The sequence below is a fragment of the Aotus nancymaae genome, unplaced genomic scaffold, assembly GCF_030222135.1.
Source record: "Aotus nancymaae isolate 86718 unplaced genomic scaffold, 86718_ANA_hifiasm-v0.15.2.pri h1tg000007l, whole genome shotgun sequence".
NCBI lineage: Eukaryota > Metazoa > Chordata > Mammalia > Primates > Aotidae > Aotus > Aotus nancymaae.
The window spans coordinates 58577377-58594383 of record NW_026988418.1 but is presented as its reverse complement, the minus strand read 5'-3'; the positions used below and the strand labels follow the sequence as shown (position 1 = coordinate 58594383).

General features: G+C 46.9%; 2 protein-coding genes and 1 long non-coding RNA gene across 7 annotated transcripts in view; 1 reads left to right on the top strand and 2 right to left on the bottom strand.

Annotated features, from left to right (window-relative positions):
- The window catches only part of CD58 (CD58 molecule), a 57130-nt gene extending 48032 nt beyond the window's left edge, over positions 1–9098 (bottom strand). The window contains exon 1 of one of the 2 annotated variants that reach the window (XM_021674156.2): positions 9023–9098. In XM_021674156.2, coding sequence (XP_021529831.2) covers positions 9023–9092 — 70 coding nt within the window. In that variant the 5' untranslated portion in view covers positions 9093–9098. Of the gene's footprint in view, positions 1–3773; positions 3908–9022 lie in introns of those variants that run through there. The other variant, XM_064372657.1, reaches the window with a different exon arrangement.
- A 999-nt stretch (positions 9099–10097) lies between these two features.
- On the top strand, positions 10098–13025 carry LOC135273429 (uncharacterized). The gene is made up of 2 exons (XR_010341232.1): positions 10098–10174; positions 11887–13025. It is a non-coding gene; the product is annotated as an uncharacterized LOC135273429 (long non-coding RNA).
- The window catches only part of IGSF3 (immunoglobulin superfamily member 3), a 103064-nt gene continuing 98522 nt past the window's right edge, over positions 12466–17007 (bottom strand). For all 4 annotated transcript variants that reach the window (XM_012458869.2, XM_021674153.2, XM_021674155.2 and 1 more), the window contains one exon: positions 12466–15589. In XM_012458869.2, the coding sequence (XP_012314292.2) occupies positions 15339–15589 (251 nt within the window). In that variant the 3' untranslated portion in view covers positions 12466–15338. The remainder of the gene's footprint in view (positions 15590–17007) is intronic.

Genomic DNA, 17007 nt, shown 5'->3' with positions numbered 1-17007 from the left:
CAGAGCATGTGCTTACATCCTAGCAGCTGTTATTATTTACATTCTGTTATAACACTGGCCTAGTTTTCCTATAGGAACACACAACACTATTTTAACTTGGATTATCTTTGCTAAATTTTTTTTTAAAAAAGGCTGTCTACATCTTGACTGCAGCAAAGCACATGAACAAGTCTCACATAATAATGTGAGATAATTTCAAATGAAGAAATGTTTGACAAATACGTTGTCATCTAATATCCAGATTTAACAATCTGTGCTATTGAAAAAAACAGATCAGTGTAAGGAATTTTTTTTTTTAAATAATACATGACTTGACTCCTGCATATAAGGAATCTAAATCTAGTTATGAAGATAGTTGACAATAAAGGATCCGTGAAATGTCAAGGACAGAATAAGACAGACTCTGTTAATAATAAATTAGTTCCTACCTTTTTAATTTTTAATTTTTGTTCTGTTACCCAGGCTGAAGTACAGTGATGTAATCACGGCTCACTGCAGCGTCAAACTCCCAAACTCAAGCAATTCCCAGGCTCACCTCAGCCTCCCAAGTAGCTGGGACTACAGGTGTGCACCACCACACTTAGCTAATTTTTTGTAGAGATGGGGTATATTAGTCCATTCTTGCACTGCTAATAATGACATATCCGAGACTGGATAATTTATAAAGGAAAGAGGTTCAATGGACTCACATTTCCACATGGCCAGGGAGGCCTCACAATTATGACGGAAGGCAAAAAAGAAGCAAAGTCACATCTTACATGGTGGCAGGCAACAGACAGCATGTGTAGGAGAACTCCCCTTAATAAAACCATCAGATCTTGTGAGACTTATTCACTACCACAAGAACAGTATGGGGGAAACAACCCTCATGATCCAATTACCTCTACCTGGCCCTGCCCTTGACACAGGGATTATTACAATTCAAGGTGAGATTTGGGTGGGGACACATCTGAACCATATCATTCCACCCTGGCCCCTCCCAAATCTCATGTCCTCACATTTTAAAACACAGTAGTGCCCTTCTGACAGTCCCTCAAAATCTTAACTTATTCCAGCATTAATCCAAAAATCTAAATCCAAAGTCTCATCTGAGATAAGGCAAGTTCCTTCCACCTATGAGCCTGTAAAATCAAAAGCAAGTTAGTTACTTCCTAGATACAATGAGGATACAGGCACTGAGTAAATACATCCATTCCAAATGGGAGAAACTGCCCGAAACAAAAGGGCTACAGGCTCCATGAAGTCCAAAATCCAATAGGGCAGTCATCAAATCTTAAAGTTCCAAAATGATCTCCTTTGACTCCATGTCTCACATTCAGGTGATGCAAGAGGTGGGCTCCCATGACCTTGGGCAGCTCCACCCCTGTGGCTTTGAAGGGTACAGCTATCCTCCTGGCTGCTTTCATGGGCTGTCATTAAGTGTCTGTGGCTTTTCCAGGTGCATGGTGTAAGCCATTGATGGATCTAACATTTTGGGGTCTGGTGGATGATGACCCTCTTCTCACAGCTCCACTAGGCAGTGCCCCAGTGGGGACTCCATGTGGGGGCTCCAACTCCACATTTCCCTTCCACACTGCCCTAGCAGAGGTTCTCCATGAGGGCCCCACTCCTGCAGCAAACTTTTGCCTGGACAGCCAGGCATTTCCATACATCCTCTGAAATCTAGGCAGAGGTTCCCAAACCTCAATTATTGACTTCTATGCACCCACAGGCCCAACACCATGTGTAAGCCACCAAGGTTTGGGGCTTACACCCTCTAAAGCACAGCCTGAGTGGTATGTTGGCCCCTTTTAGTCATGGCTGGAGCTAAAACAGCTGGGATGCAGGGCACCATGTTTGGAGGCTGCATAGAGCAGGGGGGCCCTGGGCCCAGCCCATGAAACTGTTTTTTTCCTTCCCAAGCCTCCAGGCCTGTGATAGGAGGGGCTGCCATAAAGATTTCTGATATGCCCTAGAGACATTTCCCCATTGTCTTGGTGATTAACTTTTGGTTTCTCATTACTTATGCAAATTTCTACAGCTGGCTTGAATTTCTCCTCAGAAAATAAGTTTTTCTTTTCTATCACAACATCAGCCTGCACATTTTCTGCATGTTTATGCCCTGCTTCCCTTTTAAACATAAGTTCCAATTCCAAATCATATCTTTGTGAACATATAAAACTGAATGCTTTTAACAGCACCCAAGCCACCCCTTGAATGCCTGGCTAGTTAGAAATTTCTTCCACCACATGCCCTAAATCATTTCTCTCAAGTTCAAAGTTCCACAGATTGGGCACAGACAAAATGCTGCCAGTCTCTTTACTAAAAATAGTAAGAGTCATCTTTATTCCAGTTTCCAACAAATTCTTCATCTCTATTTGAGATGAGCAGCATTTGGTCAACGCCATTCAACAAGTCTCTAGGAAGTTCCAAACTTTCCCACATCTTCCTGCCTTCTTCTGAGTCCTCCAAACTGTTCTAATCCCTGCCTGTTAACCAGTTCCAAAGTTGCTTCCACATTTTCAGGTATCTTTGCAACAGCACCCCACTACCCAGTACCAATTTACTGTATTAGTCCATCCTCATGCTGCTAATAAAGACATACCCAAGACTGGGTAATTTATAAAGGAAAGAGGTTGAATGAACTGACAGGTCCACATGGCCAGGGAGGCCTCCCAACCACGTGAGGGAGACCTCACAATTATGGCAGAAGGCAAAGAAGAAGCAAGGCACGTCTTACATGGCAGCAGGCAAGAGAGAGCTTGTGCAGGGGATCCCCCATTTATAAAACCATCAAATCTTATAAGACCTATTCATTATCTGAGAACAGTATGGGGGAAACTGCCCTCACGATTCAATTATATCTACCTGGCCCTGCCCTTAACATATGGAGATTATTACAATTCAAGGTGAGATTTGGGTGGGCACACAGAGCCAAATCATGTCATGGAGTTTCAACATGTTGCTCAGGATGGTCTCAAACTCCTAGGCTTAAGAGATCTGCCTGCCTCAGCCTCTCAGTGCTAGGATTACAGGCATGTGCCACCATACTCAACCCAGTTCATATTTTTGAGCTCTTACTACTTGCCCAGCACTACCCAGGCCCTATCCACATTTCATTCCACTGATGCAAGCCCACATCAAATCCTGCCAGCTCCACCTTCAAAACACATCCAGGTATCTCTCATCCCCAGTACTTACCTTCCTGCATTGCCCCTGCAGCCTAACCAATCTCCCTGCTCTTCCTTTTCTCTCCTCTACATACTGTTCATTCAGCAGCCAGAATAATTCTTTTAAACACCCAAGTCATCATAATTTCACTCCCGTTCAAAATCTTTCAAAACTTTCCATTCACTGAAAGCAAAAAGGCCAAATCTTTAAAAGGCCCTACAAAACTTCATCTATAGGATCCAACCCTGACTACTTTTATAACTTCATTGTCTACCACTCTCTGCCACAATGGTCTCCTTGAAGTTTCTTAAATGCTTGAAGCCTGTCTCAGGGCCCTGACTAGTATACCTGGAATACCACTCCCCCAGATAGCTTTCTGGCCTAGCTCTCACTTCCTTAAGTGTATGGTCAACTGTCACCCCATTAAACAGACCTTCCCTGACCACACCATGTAATACTAACAAGAAGAAAGTAGCTGAATTAACTATCATATAGCCACCCTATGGGGGACTATGCAGCTGTGAAAAAGAATGAAGTGATCTCTACGAAGGGATAGGGAATGATTTTCCAGATGTATGGTTAAATGACAAAAATGACATACAAAAAAGTACACAGAGTGTTACCTGGTTTAAGAAGGGCAGTTAGAAAGGAAAAGAATCCAAGTAACTTTTGAATATAGTATTGCATACATCTTCACTGGGATATACAGATTTTCCTTGACTTATTATGGAAGTATATCCCAAAAAACTCATTGTAGAGTTGAAAAATCTTAAGTTGAACCATTGTTAAGTTGGAGACTATCTGTAATGAAAAACAAAAGGAACTGTAAACAAATCTGTAACTGTAACTAGTAAGTTTGTAGTGGGTAGTAGATTGGTATAGCAACTGTAAAATGAGTTGGGGTTTAATGTAGATTAGGGAAATCTACTGACGCTACTAAGAACAGAATTCTCACTGTGGGAGTAAGGAGATACAAATACAGAACAGCAGAAGAGGCAGAAGAACTGAACGGCAAGATTATAAGTGTTAGAGGTATCACTGTGAACTCCTGACTTTGTAAAAACTCTATTTCTTAACTTTGAAAACTGAAAGGGCCAAGAAGCAATGACTCCGGTACCCATGAGCACACCTAGCACCCAGAACTTGATGTCTACATACCTTCTCTCACTAAAAGAAACCAGGAAACGTAATGATTTGAAGGCTGAGGCAGGAAAATGAGTCCAGAACATCCTTCTGTGCCAGAAAGTAAGGAAGTGTTTAAAATCAAACAGGAATGCAGCAAAAGGACTCTGAAGCTTGAAGGGGCTCCCACTTGTCAAATGTGGGGTCGCTGAGCATCAAAATGGATGACAGGAATGCCATCTTTAAAAAAGAATCCATGAGTCCACACAACCTTCTAAAATAAAAAAAAGGGAGGATGTGTGTGCAAAAGCTATTCATTACTGAAGAAAATAAACTAATATATACAGAAAAACAGAATAGAAAATTGCTGGGTGGCTCATGCCTGTAATCCCGACGCTTTGGGAAACTGGCTCGAAAGGATTATTTGAGCCCAGGAGTTTAAGACCAGCCTGGGCAACACGGTGAAACCCCGTCTCTACAAAAAATGCAAAAAAAATTAGCTGGGTGTGGCAGTATGTCCCTGTAATCCCAGCTACCTGGAAACTGAGGTGGGAGGATTGCTTGAGTCTGGGAGATCAAGGCTGCAGTGAGCCATAATTGTTTCACTGTACTCTAGTCTGGGCAACAGAGTGAGACTGTATCTCAACAGAAAAGAAAAGAGAGAAGAAAATGAAAGAAAGAAGGGAAGAAGGAAGAAAAAAGGGAGGAAGTCAGAAAGGGAGGAAAAGGGAGGAAGGGAGGGAGGGAGAGAGAGAGGAAGGGAGGGAGAGAAAGAAAATTACCATTTGAAAATATTTTAGTGGCGGGGCATGGTGGCTCACGCCTGTAATCCCAGCACTTTGGTAGGCCAAGGAGGGAGGATCACTTGAGCCCAGTAGTTTAAGACCAGCTTGGGGCCGGACACGGTGGCTCACGCCTATAATCCCAGCACTTTGGGAGGCCAAGGCGGGTGGATCACGAGGTCAAGAGATCAAGTCCATCCTGGTCAAATAGTGAAACCCCGTCTCTACTAAAAATACAAAAATTAGCTGGGCATGGTGATGCGTGCCTGTAGTCCCAGCTACTCGGGAGGCTGAGGCAGGAGAATTGCTTAAACCCAGGAGGCGGAGGTTGCGGTGAGCCGAGATCGCGCCATTGCACTCCAGCCTGGGTAACAAGAGTAAAACTCCACCTCAAAAAAAAAAAAAAAAAAAAAAAGACTAGCCTGGGCAACATAGGGAAACCCTGTATCTACAAAAAAATAAAAGAAGAATTAGCCAAGCATGGGCATGCACCTGTAGTCCTGGCTACTCAGAAGGCCGAGGTAGGAGGACTGCTTGAACGTCAGAGGTCAAGGCTGGAGTGACCTGTGATAGCCCCCCTGTACTCCAGCCTGGGTGACATAGTGAGAGGCTGTCTCAAAAAATAAAATAAAATATTTTAGTGATATTGGATTCTGGGAAGAATCACCATAGGATACTAAAACCATTGAATGAACAATGGCTGGAGAACAGGATATTCGCTCAACCTCAAAACATCACTTACTACATCATTTATTACTTACAAAGGGAAAATGGTGCCTCTGCAATGGAGAAATCTGGTAAACTTCACTTTAACCAAATAGCCAAAGTTAACATCTCTAATAATGCGACAAACAGACCATGTCTGCTTCCTGATGTGACACACTGGAAGGACCCAACATAACTATGAAGTATTCCTGCTTCACAGTTACAAGCAGAATCTTATCATGAGGAAAGAAGCAGGCAATCCACATCCAAGGGACATTCTGTAAAGCAACCAGCTCAGATGCTTTAAAAACGATGATGTCATAAAGTACCAAAAAAAAAAAACCCAACAGTTTTAGGTTAAAGGGGATTAAAGAGGCATGATTACCAAATGAAGTATGTGGTGCAGGACTGGCTTCTGGGTTTTCTACCGGAAAACAGTATTGTATCAATGCCATATTTCCAGACTATAATGATTCTGTGACTTGCTGGAGAAAGCTCTTGTTCTTATGAGACATATACTGACGAATTAGAGGTGAGGTGTCATAAGGTCTGAAACTCTCAAATGGTTTAGCAAAAATGATAGATGTGAGGAGGCTGAGGCAGGAGAATTGCCTGAACCCAGGAGGCGGAGGTTGCGGTGAGCCGAGATCACGCCATTGCACTCCAGCCTGGGTAACAAGAGCAAAACTCCGTCTCAAAAATAAATAAATAAATAAATAAAATAATAGATGTGTGTGTACAAAGAAAACTAATGTGAGAGTTAACTTGTGATTCAAGGAGAAAGTATGCAAATGTTCACTGCACTAATTTCACAACTGTCCTAAAGATTTTACATGTTCTAAAATTCAAAAAAAACTGAATTGAAATATTAACCACTTCCATCCCCACTTCTTTGCTTTGCTCATCTCTACACTAGTAAATATTTATTTTATCACCATCCAGCATCCATGTTTTCACTAATTTACGTACTGCCTCTCTCCCTCACTATAAGGTGAGCTTCACAAAGGCAGGGAACTGTGTGTATCTTGCTGTATCCCACATCCATTGTTCAGGGCTTAACATATAATTGACACTCAGTCAATATTCACTGAATGACTGATGTTCCCAGTAATCCTATTAAGTGGGTTTATTATTATCCTTTCCCTCATGTTGAGTGGTGCTCTCTTCAAAAGTGAAGGTACTGAAGTGAACAGAAGTTAGGGAACTCACACAAGTTCATGACTTAGGTGAGGAGTGAGGCCAGGACCCAAAGCTAGGCATCTCATGATGAACAGTATCAGCTGTTAATCACTGTGTCTGCAGCTTCCCCATTGAGGCAGGCTTGGGCCCCAAAAAAGCCCATCACTAGAAACAGAGATATACCCATTCAGAAGGCCTGTGTAGAGCAGGTTATAAATATATGCTCACTGAATGAAATGACTTCTGAATGAATACATGAATTAGGTGAGAGAGACACCTAGGAAGGGACAGACAGTTCAAATAATCTTCTGTTGGAGGTGGAGCTTGGGCAAACTGGGTTTGCAGTGGAAGGGAGAACACAGGTACAGGCAGCAGTGACCCAAGGTGCCAGAGAATGAGGGCCCAGCTTGCCTGGAGGAGTTACCCATTCATTCAACTAATCCCTGTGTGTATCTCTTCTTCCTTTCCCCAGCCACCAGCACACGAACTCCCCAAAGCTCTTTGGACCTTGTGATGGTAGTCCACCCTGGCCTCCTGGCCTCCCTGTCTCCAGTTCCTCTTGACTGCACCCTTCCTCTTTGTTGCTGACAGATTATTCTTTGCAGGCTCATGGTTCTGATCCTGTAAGGCCCAGGAACAGCTCTCTCAGCTCACAGAAGAGAATTCAGACTCCCAAAGGGGACACTTAGCATTCTTTTCCCACATTGTCACATGTCCACACACCACCAGTCCTTGAAGGCCTAGTTCAAACATCCTCCCTCCTAGGAAGACTGCTTCACAACAAAAAGACACTTGATTTCACAAAAGAGACTGTCTTCTTCTTCCCTCTGTACTTCCACAGCTCAGACATCTTTTTTTTGAGACAGGTTATATTCTGACCCAGGCTAGAGTTCAGTGGCACAATCACAGCTTACTGGTTCCTCTGCCTCTGGGACTCAGGGGGTTCTCCTACCTCAGCGTTCGGAGCTGAGCTGGAACTACTGGTATGCACCACCACGCTCAGTTAAATTTTGTATTTTTTGTAGAGTCGATCTTTCACCATGTTGGCCCCACTGGTCTCCAATTCCCAGCAAGTGATCTGCCTCCCCGCCTCAGTCTCCCAAAGTGCTGGGAATACAGGTGTGAACTACCACGCCCAGCCTAGGCCTCTCTTACAACACTCACTTCTTTACCTGATCATGCAAGTAGTTTTGAGCCTATCTCAACCCCGCCCGTTTCGCTGTCATCCATAGATTGACCTCTCGGACTGACAGTGGACGCTGAGCAAACGGATGGACGGCCTGGAAGGCTGGCAGTGGGGTGCAGGGGCCCGCCATGAGGACCCCTCAAGTACAGGTGATCTCGCTGGGAGGTCACTGATGTACCCCCCGAGGTTCTGCTACGGCCTGACTGGGGCTAATGTGTGGAGGATGGAGGAGAGCGGGGAGGCAAACACGGGGAGAAACGGACCTATTTCCTGGGGTTGTTGTGACGACTTGGCTGACAACACATGGTGAGGATGGGCACAGCTCTGACACTAGCTTTTAGGCTTTGAGGGGAGGAGAAAAGAGCAGGAGTCGCACCACTTAGGAATCCCACCGTGACGCCGCTGCCTACCGGGCTTCCCTACTTCCCGCTCCTGGCTGTGGGGCGACTCTGAAAAGTTCCCTCGGCGGAGACCGCACCGCGCGGCGCGGGCACCGGGCCTCGATCTCGGGCAGGTGGGAGCCGCGCCCGCACCCCGTCCAGGGGCGTCCACGGCTGGAAGAAGTTTGCCGTCCGCTGAAGTGCTCGGCGACGCCCCTGGGGAGGCGGGTAAGGAACTGGGTCCCGCAGGCTGGGCGGGGCCCCCGGAGGCCGCGCTAGAGCGGCGAGCGGGCCGGGGTCCGTCCTTCCCTAAGGCCAAAGTTCCCTGCTGACCCCAAGAGGGACACCGGCGATGAAATCACAACTTTCTCTTCCCGAAAAGGCCCCCGCGGCTGAGTCGTTCCCGGCCCACGGCGACCCGCCCCACCCCGTCCCTGACCCGCAGCCGCCTCGGGCCCGGCGCGTCCACCCAGCCCGGACGCTGCCCCGTCCCCGCCGGTCGCGGAGGCTCCACTCACCGAAGCGGAGCAGCAGGCAGACCACGCCGAGGACCCCCGGGGCCCGCCCCGCGCCGCTTCCTGCAGCCATGGCTCGTCGGGCAGGCATCTGCGCCAGGGCCCGGCCGCGCGCAGCGCCAAGTTCAAGCGCCGCCTACGCGGACAGCTAGAAGTAGGACTCCGCCCGGCCCGCCCCTGGCCGGCTCCCCGCGGCCCTCCCCCCGCCCCCCGCACGCCCGCAGCCCGGCCTCTGCGGCGCCGCGCTCGTCTTCCCGCTGCCACTCCCCACGCGCGCTCTGGGGCCTGGCTCCGCGCGCCTCCTTCCCGTGTCCCCGAGGCGCCGTCCAGTCCCCCAGCTTGGTCCCTCCCGTCATTCCGCCGCCATTCCATACGCGATTTTAAGTAAGAAACTCTTTCATTGAAAGTGGCTTGCGTTTTAAAACCCTGGTGTCTCTGCCGGCCTCCCGCGCTTCCCTTCAGCGTTTGGGGCGTGCTGGAGGCCGCTCCGTGGCCGGACGAGACTGTGGCTGCCAGAAAGCCGCTGGAGGAGGCAGGGGGAAGGGCAGGGGTCACCCGAGGCCCCTCATCTTTTCAGCGCTGTGGGATCCTGCATCAGACGGACTCTTTGAACCACTTTTCCTCAACATGACAAGGAAAGGGAGCATTTTAGACAACTGTTGGTAGGCGTAGGGTTACCAGGTGCAGGCCTCCCGCAACATACTCCCTTATCCCCAGAGCTGGGATTTCCAGCCTTTGGTTTCTCCCTTCTCATATTCCTCTTTTTCTCTCTTCCCCCATCTCAACCGTGGGCTTTCCCTCGGGCTGAGATGTCAGATCCACATCTCCCTCACTGCCCAGCCTCCCCACACCCATCTAACCCAAGCTGCGGCAAGCACTCATCACTCTGCCCCCTCTTCATCAGCCTGGATTGAGCTTGCCCTCCACTCACATCCTGAATCCCAGACCAAATGACTATTCCCAGAACCAGCTCCTCACACCAGCCTCTCTGTCTGTCCCCTTTCTTGCAGACAGAAGCACCAGCGTTGCCCCTGCCCAGCTGAGGGAGTACACGGAACTCTTAGTTATTACGTGAGCAGGAATCCATTTCCATGAACAGGAATCCCTGCTGCGCAAATAACTACCAACACATGTGCAGGTTGTGAAACTGAGTAGGTATGTGCTTTCTTGCATTATCCCCAGGTAGGGACTCAAAGTCACTCAAGACACTTAAACCATACTGCAGAGTCATTAATTATTTCTTAAGTTAGCCATAAAATCGTAAAAGGTATCTTTATCAATGAAACTTCTGGGGCCCCTGTCCTCTACCACTAAAACCTGGTATCTCGAGAAATTCCCCACCATCTGTAGATACTGGGAACACAAGGCAGGTGTAGTGTGTAACAAAATGCTGGGAAATCAAGTGTTCTCCTCTGCTCTGGGCAGGTAGGAACTCTGGTCAACTTAGAAAGGAAGGATAGGTTCAGACCTTTAGACACTGGGGAGCCACAGAAAGGTTTTGAGCTGGGAAGTGATACAACAAACATCTATTGAGCAGGCCCTGTGTGAAGTGCGTTACTTGGATTAACTTAATCTTATTGCTGTCTTTCTTTCTGCAAATGAGGAAACTGACGCTTGGAGAAGGTAAATTACTAAGGGCACACAGTAAAGGACAAAACTTGGAGTCCAGCTGAGGCCATGTCCAATGCCTCTACTCTTACCCCTTCATACAGGAGCAGGATAGGGTAACGGGACTTTTGGACTGCCAGCAAGAGCTGCTAACCACCTTAAGAGCAGGGCTGAGGAAAGAACAGCCCAGTCCCCTGGGGCTGGGGAAGCCCCTTGCCTCCAGTTCATGTCTCCAGGTTTTGGGTGAGGAATAATTCATTAGGCTTCCTTGGGTTGGACTCTCCTTTGACCAAGGAGCAGTGCCTGGTCTTTCATTAGGAGAAATGCTGTCCATCAAGCACTTTAAGAAGCACTCATATGCCTGGTTGAGTTAATTTTGTGAATCAAATGCAGCTCAGGAATGCTGGACCTGCAATGCATTAGGCAGGGAGCCAAAAAGGCTTCCTTTACATACTGAGAACATGCCATCAAAAGGAGGGGTGGATGTGTTTTTCATGCTGTGACCAGTGTTGCAAGATCCGGTTTTATCTTCTTGTCACTGTAGATAATGTAAAAGTATGAGATGTATAATGTAAAAGGATAAGAAAGTAAGAAAGGAGGGATGCTTAAGCGGCCGGGGCTGCTTTTCCTAGCATGCCACTCTTGGGTGTCCCGACTCTTGTTTCTGCCAAACCCTTGGAATTAATTACTCCCATAAAGCTTAGGAATCTCAGAATGTAGTGAGCAAAACACTGCCCCAATCCTGCATAAATGCAAATTGTCATTTTCATGGCACGCCTCATGGGGGAACATACATTCACTTCATTTATATAAATACTGGGTGGATTTGCACAAAGGGCATAGAAGGGTAATCTTATTCTGTAATACTCTATTTTCCTTCTTAAAATGTTCCCTGGCAAAAAGAGAACATTTGAAAAAAAAAAAAACAGGAAAAATCATACATGAGACTTAACATGGAACCATTGTGGGTACCCAAGAGAGAAGCAGTCACATTTTCAACTCCTGGCCAAGCCAGCAGCTGCAAGGAGTTGATAAGGGTGTAGCCATAGATGCTGAGGAGCAGAGGAAAGCATACACAAAAGCCTTTGAATCTTAGACTTAGAAAAAAAAGAAGAAAAAAAGGAAGTATCTCCGTCTGCTTCTTACCATCTAGTTCCTTTTGCATGTTCTATGAATTTTAAAGAATTACAGATGGGTTCTGACTAATCCTGTATCACTGCTATGACTTTAATCTTTCTAATATCCTTCTCAATTTGCAGATGTAAACCCCTCCCAACACTGGAAGAGGGAACAGAGACTGGCATGCTGTGCAGTCTCACTGAACTAGAATGCACAACTCCTGCTCTCATCTCCATTCTGGGAAATGCCTGCTGCATTTCACGGCCAGGGCAGCACTTCATAATTGGGAAAGGATGGCATGGACTTGCTGCAGAGGCCCTAGAAATGGCTATCCTGTGTTCCTGCTCTCCTTCTCATCGGGCGTCTACCCCCATCCCCCAACAAAAACGCTACAGGTTATAAGATCTACATTTTGAACCTGCCTTTCAGGCACTAGGTGTGTTTTGTGTGGCACAACTCTAGGGACAACAGAGCCTTGACCATCGTGGTGAAGGTGTCTATTTACTATGATACATTTCAGCAGATGGCAGTGAAGTGTCTTGCGGAAGAGGTGTTTTTATCATTTGACGGTTATGGGGTGTAATAATAAAGACTGCAATTCACAGACCTTGAGCCTAGCAGGCCAATGCGAAGGGCAGAACTGTTGGCCCCCACGGCACGGTTCCACAGACGAAGGGGGCTGGTTAGTAAGGAGAAAGGATAGAAGACTGCAGTAAATGTAAACAGCCGTATTTTCAACATAATTTACTACAGGTCTCTGAAGTGTATATAAAATGTTTTAGTGCAACATCTTACAAATAGTTTTCCTTTAAAAAACAAAAACAAATCAACAGCTCTCTACATCATGCATGGGTAGTTTTCTTACCCCATCTTTTTTTTTTTTTTTCTTCAATAATTAACGCAGAGAAACCATTGTTTGAAAAGAATATGAAAACTTGCTACAGAAACACCCGGTGAAAGAGGGTGTGGTCATATGCATGTCTTGGAATGCGCCTAGCACAGTGTAGTTTTTCATAAATGCAACATTGTAGACATAGATGAATCGAGAGTATTCAGCATTTTCCTCTCCGTCTCAGTAGACTAAGGCTCCAGTAGACAATGCGCAGTGAGGCCTCACAGCCACTGGAGGGCACCATTACCATTCATCTGACATCGCATTTCCATAGAAATGGCCAAAGAAAGAAGGTCCTGGGGTTCTTCCTGGGAAGCTTGAAAAGCTCAACCTTTGATGCTATCCCCCAGCCCAATACAAAATACACAGAAAAAGCAGTTATTAAAATACTGGCTTGGGTTTCTTTTTTCCTTTCAAATTTCCTGCAATTGCTTTACATATTTAATTGCGTGCAGCACCTACTTCTCTATCGCTGTGAACAGATTCAAACTGAAATCTTGGTTACACATCCCCATCCCTGCCAGCCCGCTGGCATCCTTCCATTTAGACAGAGGAAATGCCAGTCGTCTTCCCTCATTGACTCAGCCTGTAAATTAGGAGTCAGCAACTTCCCACTGAAAGCCCACATCCCTGAAATAAAGAAACAGGGCAAAAGACCTTCTTTCTTCACAACTGCGCCGCTCCTGTACCTCTAATGTGTTGATGCAGCATAATAAATGAGAATCAGCATGTCAGGCAAGAGCAGGATTAAGGTGGTGGTGCCTGCACACTGTCTCACAGGAGGGTACTGGTATATTTGGGAGAGAAAAGGCAGGTCTGTGTGTCTGTCAGAAAATGGCTGAGCAATCGCCGCTGGGCTCCCTCAGCTGGAGCTCCGCAAAGTATCTGCCAAGGGGCCACCTGCACACCCGCAGACCCTTGAAGGATCAGCACCCGCATGGCCTGGGGAAATCCCACAGCCTCCCCTGCAGTCTGCTTGTACTCAGAACAGGGCTTCGCTGGAATCTCTTATCAGACTTAGTTCCAGAATCCCTGATGACTTTTTCCAAATTGTGACCCCTCTTGGGACTCAGGATGCAAGTTCCCAGAGTAAGGGAGATGGCACGCTTGGCCAGAAAAATATGGAAAGCAAGGGTGTAAGAACATGGTCATAAAGTGAGAAAAAGGAAATATTTGCAACTGACGATGCCCCAAGAGGGACATGCATCTGGCCCAACAATGTAAAACAACAGGGAACACCAGCCATCATGGGGCTCAAGGAGCATTAAAATAAAAAGCCACCATAACAATGAACAACCAAACAACTTAGAACCACAAAAGAGATTGAGAAAGGGAAGGGAAAACCCCACAGACAATGACTGTGATCAGTCTGCCAGACTAGGTAAACAGAAAGGAAGACAAAGGGCTGCCTCTGGACCACCCCCAGGCTGATATTATAGCAGTGAGAGGCAGGGAGAGAAAAAATGAATAAGGAAGACATCAATATCCTTAGGGAAAATCTAATTGGAAGGAAGAAGAAAAACCTAGTCTTCACACCTCCAGGGAGGTAGATATTTCTCTGCACTTTCCAACACCAGGCCCCGGAGGCCCCCCTCCCACCCCTCACTGTCCCATCAGTGTCGACCAGCCCAGTGCCCTCCATCAGGTGTCCGCCGTGGCTGCTTCGGCCCTGTGCTCAGCTCAGGGGCCTCCTTCCAAGTTCACTGGACACTTTAAGAGTTTGCCAAAGCACCTGAAGACAAAAGCCCACCTGCTCACAGTTATCAGTTAGAGGCCACCCTTGCAGCTCAGAGCAAGCCAGCAGCCAGCCTTTCTCCCTTCCTTTTCTAGTCACTGGCTTTGACAAATCTGCAAGTCAGTAGCTGCTAAAAGCAGCCCCCCGCCCACTTTAATTTGGAAAGTGTGTGCCATTTGGAGCTTTTGACCCATTCTCCAAGACAGTTTTCTTACATTTTGGCAAGGATGGGATGAAGCCTTTTTTGCCTCCCTGACTGGCCAGGCACCATCTACTCCTAATGGGGTTATGCAGGATTTCTCTTGTACATACACAGTTCTGTGAAGCAAAAGTCGATGCTTCCATCTTGACTACAGCGTGGTCCCAGCAGCTCCAGCTGAGGGAAAAGACAAGATACGAATTTTGCCCACACTACACACAATTGTCAAGTCTTAAGAAAGTAAAAAATGTTTGGGTATGTTATGATCCATGGGTGGCATTTTCAAATGTGCAAAAACAAAAGGTCTTGGAAGAGATTCCTTGTCACTAGAAAGTTCGTCCTTCCTTTTGCTGTCAGTTGTACGTAAGAGAAATTCGTCCACATTAAGGGATCCAAAAGGGGTTAACCAAAGGGATTTAAAAAGAGTACATTACAAAGAAGAAGAAGCCCTGTAACACCTATCTGAGAATACTAGATAAATCCGTGAGTAGATGTGGCACCTGGAGCTACTCACTACATTACTAAAAACAGAAACGAGAAACCTTAACGGCAGGTCACAACATTTGCGCGCAAATAGCTAACCACCCGAGACTGCCACCGAGAGGCAGTCTGTCTCTGTGACTGACTGGGAACTCGGAACACTTTTCAAGTCTGACAGCTTTCCACACGGGCACCCCCGAGTTTGGGTGCTGTCAACTGTCCAATCACAGAGCAAGGGGAGAGCCTCAGCTCCTCCATAGCCGACATCTGCTGGGGCGTCCCCCGCTTAGTCTATGGCCCCTGGGTGGATACTGAGTACAGGGGGCTCCAGGCAAGTCGGGGAGTAGTTGAGGTGCGGCTCTTTGATCCACAGTAGGGGCACCCCGTTCTTCCCATCGGAGTTCTTGCTGGAGTTCCGGCTCTTGAAACGCACGAGCAGGATGGTGATGATGAGGATGCCAAAGATGGGGAAAGGGTAGAAGAAGACGAAGTAGAAGAGTGCGTCGTTGGAGCAGATGATGGACTGCAGGGTGGGACCTGAAAAGGACAGTGAGGGAGACAAGACATTGAGCGTGGGTTTGAGAACCTGGACTGCTCACATCTCCTCCTGAAGACCTCGCCTGACCCAGTGGAAGCTCCTCGGTGACACTCCCACACTGCCTGTCTTTCCCCTGCCAACCATTAATGGTGGGAGACGACCCTTATGTTCTTTTTCTCACAACACCTCTCCTAATTTACAGCTGTACGTTCCAGCAAAGCAATGCTTCTATTTTCCATTGAGAGCCATTATTGCTGCTTGGAAAGCCACATAATGAAATGTAATTTATTGATTGGGAACTTGACTGCCTCGAGGATTGTGAAGAAGCTGCTCCAGTTCAGTCGGAGCCTCCTGCATGGCTGCATTTTACATGCCCCTTTGCACTTAGTTCTCCTACAAACTTCCTTCTCTGGGATGATGACACATTCCCTTCCTGCCAGCTTCTGAGAGCAGTTTTACCAGAAATGATACTTACCTGATTAATGTTATCAATTAAATGTCATTATGGACCACTTACAAACATCCATAGCGTGTCCATGGTCACAAAGAACACAGTATTAGTTATAGCTGGATATGGAAGAGAATAAACCAGGCGCCCCAAGACAGGTTTTGGGCTGCTCTGTAAGTCTTTAGACCTTGGCAGGAGCCTAGCCTCTGGGAGCCCATGTTTTCTCTGTAAAATAAGGCTGCTGGGTGACGTCTGTGCTCGATGAAGCTTAATGATAATGGACATCCACAATGCACAGGTAAAATGTTGCCTAGACTGCTTTGCTTTCGCTTTGAGGCAGTGGGTTATTCAGTGGATCACAGCGTGGTCTATGTCTGCTGCAGCCTGCTTTCCTGTCCACTGAACAGCTGTTACTCATCAGTATTATTAAGAAAATTTAAGCTGCCTCTTACTCAATTTCCAAAGTGCATGAAACTGCTGCTGATAGCCACTGTTGACCGGAAAAACTCCAGATTCATACGGTTCTATCTAACACAATGTGAATACCGGGTGACCAAGGCAAGAAATTGTGGCCCAAACTTAAAAAACTCAATCGAGATTAAGTGGTAGAATGTTTTGGCTGAAAAGAAGTTGACAATCCCAGCAATTGTTTTTCTCTCTGTGTTCCAGGTCAGGGCTGCTCCTTTCCGCCCCAGCGTTAGTCCCCGGGGAACACTAGAACACCATTTTAGTCTAATGTACTCCATGTTTTGATGGCAAGTCGACCAAGAGTGCATTGTTCCAACAAAACATTCAGGCCAGCAATACTTCCCCCAGTCTCTGTTCACAGCGGAAGTCCCTCAGGATCATGGAAACTGCATTCTGGGTGCCTGCAAATCCCCTCTGAGCTCTCCTGTGATATCACAGCCCTTCCAGGCTGGTCCTCCCAACATACAAGACCCACCTTGACTTCCAAGTCACCCTCCAAAA